The sequence below is a fragment of the Bremia lactucae genome, linkage group LG3 (assembly GCF_004359215.1).
Source record: "Bremia lactucae strain SF5 linkage group LG3, whole genome shotgun sequence".
Taxonomy (NCBI): domain Eukaryota; phylum Oomycota; class Peronosporomycetes; order Peronosporales; family Peronosporaceae; genus Bremia; species Bremia lactucae.
Genome location: NC_090612.1, coordinates 6,783,927 through 6,791,902, shown reverse-complemented (window position 1 = coordinate 6,791,902; position 7,976 = coordinate 6,783,927). Strand labels below are relative to the sequence as shown.

The 7,976-nt window shown below is 46.1% G+C and overlaps 3 protein-coding genes across 3 annotated transcripts; 1 reads left to right on the top strand and 2 right to left on the bottom strand.

The window, feature by feature from the left end:
• Positions 1-242: 242 nt before the first annotated feature.
• CCR75_003007 (uncharacterized protein) lies at positions 243-2,282 on the top strand (the record flags this gene model as incomplete). Its single annotated transcript, XM_067961104.1, has 1 exon — positions 243-2,282. One exon carries the CDS (start codon positions 243-245, stop codon positions 2,280-2,282), a length of 2,040 nt encoding a protein of 679 aa, XP_067814890.1.
• On the bottom strand, positions 2,140-4,909 carry CCR75_003008 (uncharacterized protein; the record flags this gene model as incomplete). Its single annotated transcript, XM_067961105.1, has 7 exons — positions 2,140-2,255; positions 2,390-3,032; positions 4,006-4,068; positions 4,122-4,190; positions 4,250-4,324; positions 4,403-4,468; positions 4,535-4,909. The coding sequence occupies 7 exons, from the start codon at positions 4,907-4,909 to the stop codon at positions 2,140-2,142; spliced, it is 1,407 nt and encodes a 468-aa protein (XP_067815171.1).
• Positions 4,910-6,274: 1,365 nt separating this feature from the next.
• CCR75_003009 (uncharacterized protein) lies at positions 6,275-7,027 on the bottom strand (the record flags this gene model as incomplete). Its single annotated transcript, XM_067961106.1, has 1 exon — positions 6,275-7,027. The coding sequence occupies one exon, from the start codon at positions 7,025-7,027 to the stop codon at positions 6,275-6,277; it is 753 nt and encodes a 250-aa protein (XP_067815172.1).
• Positions 7,028-7,976: the final 949 nt, after the last annotated feature.

Sequence of the window (7,976 nt, the reverse complement as noted above, 5' to 3'; positions counted from 1 at the left end):
TAAATCCTCCAGAAGGTTTCTTCTTGAAACAGCGCAACTTGTTGTCCAATCAATCGCAATAGCTTGATGCAATGAACAACAATTGAATAGAAACTTCTTGTGATGTGGTGCACCCACACTCATATATGGAAACTGGTTGAATCAGAACTGCTGTATCTCTTTCTCGAGACCGGCAGAGACTGAACGCCTGAGACAGCACGTGACTCGCTTTAGCCGTTTCGACACCGCTCTGTTTGCCTTCAATGGAGCCGATTGCGCCTTTAAGCGACACAGATGTCGTGCGCACGAAGGCTGAGCGCCGTGAGAGGTACATGCAAAAGACGCGCGCCGAGGCTGGGTACCTGTTCAAGTACCTCATTTTGACGCAAATTATCGTGTATTTGGAAGCGGGTTCCATTCCGTGTTTGCTGGATCAGCTCAGCGTGTCTCTTAACTTAAATGCATCGCAGCAAGGAGCGCTAGGGGGCGTCGTATACTTGGCTTTAAGTGCTGCGTCACCCCTGTGCGCATTTTTCCTCCATCGTTTTCCTCCACGCATTGTCTTAGGCCTTAGTCTTGTGTGCAATAATGTGGCTGTGCTCATGTTGGCACTCACGCCCACGGGATTTGCGTATAGTGGCACCATGTTGATCCTCGCACGAGCTGCCGTGGGGTTCACGCAAGCATTTCCTTGCATTTATACGCCACTGTGGGTCGACGAGTACGCTCCTCGCGCAAAAGTGGCCGGCTGGATGAGTTATTTGCAAGGAAGTGTCCCCATGGGCGTCATGCTCGGGTATTTTGCAGGCACAGTAACTAATTGGGTGGTGCCGGAGACGTTTTCTCTCATTCAGACGTGGCGCTGGCCATTTCTTCTTCAGTTTCTTGCGCTTTTGCCGCTTAATGTTGCCATTTTTTTCGTACCCCCAAAACATCTGTTGATCCGCCGGGATACAGAGGTTACTCACGTCACGGGTAGTGGCAGTACCAGCTCCTCTGACGACTCACTTACCACTGCGGCACCAATACTGCAAGATTATCAGCTCAAACAAGACGATCGTGGAAGCGCTGACCACGAGCCGTGTGGCAGCAGTCGTGGAGGCGTCCGAAGTGCTCCAAGTCGACATGGCTTTGGTCTTCATAGTTTTTTCGACGAGGCAATTGCCAGTACCCCCATGAGCACACGGTCGACGCCGTATCACGACGAAGAAGACGCGTTGCTGGCAAGCGCCAGCATGTACGGCGCCAGTTCGCAACGCAGTGTTCGTCAGCTGCATCATAATCACTATCGCTTAAGTGAAGACGACACGCCGTCCTCATTGCGTCGCAGCGTGATAGGTCGACCTCCCAGCAGCATGCGACTATTTGATACTGCTTTCTCAGATCATGACGAAAGAAACGCGAAGACAGAGAACGAGTCGGATGCCAAGACTGTATCCTCAACGTACGGGGCCTTGGACACGGCAATAACTCTGGCGTCTCCTTGTGTGAGCTTATCAATGCTCGAGGATGAATTGACTCAGGGATACGAACAAGGCGCGTTTGCGGACGGAATGTACGAATTGCTGCATCTCCCCATCTTCTGTTTGATCGTCTTTGGTCTGACGACCGTCTACTTTGTCGTCACGGGAGTGCAGTACTGGAGCACGATCTTTATGATCAAATCGCTCCATGCGTCCAAGTATTTGGTCAATGGCCTCTTTGTCATTGTCTCGGGCACGGGCCCGATCTTGGGCGTTTTCTATGGAGGGTGGCTGATTGACCGATACGGAGGCTATCTTGGCGTCGAGCAGCGAGCGAAGGCTCTGGGGATATGCATGATTCTTGGTCTCATTGCTTTCTTCATTTCAGCAGTGACGACGTTTTTTGAGGACATTTATATCACGGCGGGATGTCTGTGGCTCCTCCTGTTTTTTGGTGGAGCCGTCCTTCCCGCTTGTACAGGAATTTTCCTGTCCGTAGTCCCAGCCGAGCATCGCGCTCTTGCTTCATCGTTCTCCGTCATGATTTTTAACTTGTGCGGCTACGCGCTGTCGCCGTACCTCACGGGTTTGATCATGGAGTGGGTCATTTCGCAGCAGGCTAAAGCTAACACGTACTTTAAACACTGTGACGAAGCATGCGCCTATCGACTGGGCTTCCGCTTCTGCCTATGCTGGTCTATCTGGTCCGTTCTTTGTATAGGGGCAGCGTGGCGCCTCGCGTCACGGCAGGCGGAAAAAGCTCGGCAGGTGCAGCATTTTTACGCATCTCATGCTTCAGAAGAAGCGCATTTCCTTGAAAAGAGTCAAGAGCAAATTTAAGTACATGTAGCAAATGCTAAAAAATAGCGACGCTGAGAAATGTGTTTATTTAGAAAAGAAACTGTGTTTAAAACATTTTGACAAACAACCGCGGTCTTTTTACATACCAGTACCAAGACGAGCAAGCGTGAGGGAATGGAATTTGTCCAAGGCCGCGCACCAGCCCTGAACGGACGTTTGAAACTTTTCCTCGGGCTTGCGCTCTGAAAGCACCAAAGTGTGATGAACTTGATCAATGCGTGCTTCGATCTTCTTGTCCAATATCAAAGCCGAGAGCAACGACTCGACCTCAGTGAGCGAAATGCCGTTCAATTCTCGAGCAATGTACTGGGTGTCCATCCTCCGGTATGGCCTGATAATTTTAAGCAAAACTTTGCTACGAATTGTTCGTAACAACTGATCGATGTAGTGCTTGATGAACGGGTCGTCCATAATCGCTTCTTGATTGCGATTTAGCACATCTTCAAACGTTTTAATTTCATCGTGCAAAAATGCCGCCGTCAGAATGGTCATAGCTACAATATCCTTATCATTCTCATAAGGTTTGGCTTCTTGCGAATCAAAAACATTGACTTGCGACTCGCTCAGCATATTGGCCAGCACCAAGTATTTCAGACACTGCAGTCGTCGTGCCTCACCCGCTTCATCGTAGCTTTTGAATCCAAGAAAAAAGTCACTCCGTGCCTTATCCCAATCCCGCTGCATCATGTACATTTTGCCGCCGCATTCATGAATAACCCCAATTATTTTCTAAAAAGTGCAAATGATTGCGTAAGCATTGTACATTTAACTACGAGCTACAATTTGGCGTACAGGGTGTGCAACGCCGGATTTAGTGCGAAGTGCCTTTTCATAGATGGAAACAAGCTTCTTGTTGTCTTTTTGCGCCGTATACATTTGAATCTGCAAGGCGTACACTTCCAGCAACTATTGCATTCACGTCAGCNTTTTATTTTTGTTTTCAGTGCGACCGGCTCGCACTGCGGAGATATTAATCTCCTTGTTGTTGAGCGTGTTATCGTTCTCATTAATAATATTGTTTTCGATGTTGAGTCTTTCAGCGTCGTTATCAAAGTCAGTCAGTGATAGCATTATTGTTATTAATGAGTTTGTCCACTTCAATGTTAATTAAATCAACATTGGTATCCTTCGCATAGACCTCAGTGCTAATGCGTGATGGGCAAGAGCTAAAAGGTTCTTTGCTCGAGCGATTCCCCCCCCGAATAAGAGTCACTCTCAAACAAGGTGGGTATACGTGGGTGGCGAAAGCCATTCACGTAAAGCTGTGTATGCTTTGCAGAAGCATGCACTGAATTGTTGATGGCAAATTCTACCATCGGCACAAACTCGCTCGAATTCTTAAAAAAGTGGACGTATCCGCGAAGTGTCTCTTCGAGAATACGGTTGCCACGCTCGGTCTGACCATCTGCTTCAGGATGGTCAGAAGTTGACATTTTTCAACTGTGTTCCAAGTGATTTGAACACTGTTTACCAACATTCTTCCGTGAATCTAGGGTCTCAAACCGAGACCAGATCACAGGGTAAACCATGGAGTTGAAATATTGTGCTTACAAAGACACGAGCACAGCTTTTGGCTGTGATCGACTCCGGGACTGCAGCAAGATGTACAATTTGCATTGTACATTTAACTACGAGCTACAATTTGGCGTACAGGGTGTGCAACGCCGGATTTAGTGCGAAGTGCCTTTTCATAGATGGAAACAAGCTTCTTGTTGTCTTTTTGCGCCGTATACATTTGAATCTGCAAGGCGTACACTTCCAGCAACTATTGCATTCACGTCAGCTACCACATCATTACCAAACTTTGCTTGTTCTTACCTGTGAATTTCTTCTTACACCGTCATCTGCATCTTCTTCGCTGCAAGACACCAGGAGCTCTTTAATTATCTATTTAGAAATAGTGTTGTCAGTAAATAAGAGCAGCTTCTTTTGTAAGGCATTCCTACCCTGCTCAGTCTGGAGAAGTCCCCAATCTCATACAGCAAATTGCCCAATTTTACACTCGTCTTAAACCACAATCTCTAAACAGACAAATAATCATGGACGCAACAAAAGCTTTAGCCACTGTCAAATTTCAATGACCACTTTTATAAAATTACCTCGTTCCTCGCCTCCTTTAGTGTCTCAAGCGTTGTCTCGTAAAATCTTTGCAAAATTTCCCAGTTCTACCAGGATAAATGACAAAGTGAGTAAAGTTATACAATTTGTATAACAAAGCCCCAATGCCGCACTTTGCTAGTCGAAACAAAATCTAATATGCTATTAATGCCCTTCTCCCCGACGTTACGCGTCACAGCCGTCTTGGTGTACCCCAGAAGCTCCTCGTAAGTTCGCATAGCTTCGTCATGGTGATGTAGGTCAAAAAGCAGCTTTACGATGCGCTTGAGTGCCTTGAAACCCCAATCCGTCTCCCCATTTTGCATCGTAAGCACCTGCGCCAGCGCATTGACTGCCTCTTGCCGTTGCGGTTGCTCACCTTCCAGCAGCTGCTTAGCTGAGTAGTATACATTTTCGATCTGAACGTGCAAGTCTGCATTTTCAAAGTCTTCCATGTCCTCGTCCTCATCACTGTAGTCAAAATCATATTCCTCTTCTTCATCAGACATGACGTGCAAATATTACTGAAAATTTTGTTGCAAAAGTTGGGTAACTTTGAGAAATATGTCAAATATTGCCTTTTAGTCACCGTCGGCAATTCACTAATATTTTATCGATGTTCATCTATATGTAATTATCGAGCAACATTCCTGCGCGAAGCGTAAGGAATATCCGTCCCATCGACAGCGCTTCCCTCAGTATTGCAATGAATTTTAACCTCATTGTCCGCTTCAACAACTTACGCGACTGCTGAACTATTATGTTGGATTTTGCTTCGCATTTCGTTTCAAATTGTCCGCTCGCGGCAAAAGCAATGCGAAGAAACACCATCGGGGAAGTCCGGGGTGCTGTCTACATATATTTAGGTGCACTACTTATTTTAAAATGAATTATGATAATTGTCGAAAGTCTCACGAAGAGTTTGTAACGATTGCGACAAGTAAAGCAAATTGCCCACTCCTCAGTTTGTGCTTAACGATATGCAAGTCAGAGCCGCTCTTATTCCAAGCTCCCTACAAATCAAATAAGAAGATTTAAATCATACATTAATAAAAAGCCTTTCAATTGCTACGCATCGTTATTGCAATAAACGCAACTCGCTCGTTCATTATAAATCGCGCTGTTCGGAGCGCAGATTCCCTTCTGTTTATCCAACAATTGTGCCTATACAGTTTGACTCGTTGCAATAGAGTACTTGGAATATGAGATTGTTCGAAGGAGACAAAAATGAACAGAGTTCGTCTACGGTAATTGGCAAGATGCACTCATTTAACCAATGTGCACGAAATAAGCGGGATTGGTTTGAAACCCTGCAATTGTAGATGTCTCTTTCTGCATTTATGCGAAGTTCTCAAAACTTGGGTCTCGATTACTATAGGAAGTGCATGTACATTGCTCGCTGTGACCCTTCTTTTATGACTAAGGGCCGCTGCTGATGTACATTATCGTTGGCATCGATCTCGAACGTATACAGCGCGTACATTTCGCTGCTCTCTAGTATCACCTGCTCCAATTTGTTCGCGGTCGTGATTATCATTCAAATCACCTTCGCTCATCGTTCTTCCTCCAAAATCTCCCCTTTTATCCCTCAAATCACCTTCGCTCGTCACTAACCTCCTCTTTTATCACTTAAATCACCTTCGCTCATCGTTCTTCCTTCTTTGTCTCACAAATGATTATCGCATCGCTCTTCACCTTTGACATCCACAGACGATGAAGGCGCTGCATGAAAGACATTATAAACGGACAGAAATTCGCTTGCGTCGCACTTGCATGGGGCCTGTTTGCTAATATTACATCTCGTCACAAAAATGGCATCATCCTTTGCATTAAGCAAGCAGCTGTTCATTTCAAATTACATCTAAACTGCTAAGTTAAGCATTACACGAAATTTTGCCGAGGGCCTCCACGCCTAGCTCCTGGCACATCCCGTTAAACAGCACTACCCTATTTAAATCGTTTTCCTTGTTAATAGCTTCGGGACCACACTCAAATTCGCCATTGATAATGTTGGTCGATAGAGCAAATCCGTCCACGCCGGTGACGACGTCGTGAATCACGCAGCCGTTTTTTTGTGGAGTCATCCAGTACCAGAGCGCCGTCATCCAGGCCACTGTCGAATTGGTAATGACAATGTCAGGATTGTTGAGAAGATCTAAGCCGAGCGCTTTCCCGGCTGCATTGTAATTAAAGTTCCAGGAGATCTGGATGGCACCACGGCCATGGTAGCGACGCCCAGGTGCACAAGGGACGGTGGTGTTGTCACAATATTGCCACACTGAGAAGTCGTCCCGGGCATACTCCTCAGCAGCCTTCAAAGAGTCGGTTTCATGAGCAATTTGGGCTAAGAAGGCCGCAAGCTCAAGCGTATTAGTCGAGTCGTTGCCGGAGTTGGCAAACGCACTGAACTTGTTAGCAGCGCTTATAAGGCCGTCAAAGCTGTAGAGCTCCAGGGCCTCCGGGAACATTTCGTGAAAACGATCTTTATTAAATAGCCGAGCAAGGTTTTTTAGCTCGCCACTTAAACAGGACACAGCTGGGGTCTCGGCCGACGTGGATGGTTGAACAAAGGTACCCAAAAGTATGCTGACGAGACCAACTGACGCGGTACATGACACACACTTCATGGTGAGCGTTGCGCGAGTTGGAAAGTGACACTCGATTTAGAGTTCTGGTCGCCGTTGTAGATCGTCACCTTTGGCTGCTCTACTCAGCCCTTCCCTGCAAATCTCAATGTCCATCCCAGAAGTCAGTACTTGTTGGCCATCAACTGCTCCTGACGACGAGGACGTCCAATTATGACCGAGTTGTACGGTATATAATCCTATCCTCTGATTAAAGTACGGTACAAGTTTATTCCCAACAAGTACTGTATTACTATTAGCTAGAAAGTGCAACACAATTTACAACTGGTATCCTAACAAAAGCTAAGATTGTAACTTTTCGTTTGACAACGCAAAATTACGACTACTTTTTGTCGATTACTCGTAGGATTAGTCCTTGCAGAGTTAGTTCATGCAAATTGCATATGTAAAGAATTTAATATTAAGAAATCAAAACGCTTTAAGGACAGCTGAACGCATGGGCATACGGCATTCTCACATTACTGCGACACTATGAACTACGCATCTTGAGCATACTATTCGGCTGCCCTGACTTTATCGCTCACATGTGCAGTCTGGGATAGAAATACCGCCAGCTCGAGCCTAATTTTTTATTGTCCGCTCGGGCAAATGATGGTATTTGTTGGCAGCGTTTGACGAGGCCACTAAAGCTGTAAAGCTCTGAAGCCTCCGGAAACTTCTCCGTATAGCGCTTCTTGCCAAGAGAGCGGGTAAAATTTCGGGTACCCGTTGGACACGACGTATCTAACGAAGCGATTGTTAAAAGCAACATTCCATACATTTCTGCTCCATTTGTAACTATGGAAGCCCCCTCACGTGCATTGACAAATAGTTCCAGCGCTTGCTTTAAGTGACGTAATGAAGTATTCAATATTTGCAGAGAGATGATAGCTGCCGCTGAGCACGACCTTGTAGCCAGATAGTCAAGAATTGTTTCTGGGAAGAGCAGGTG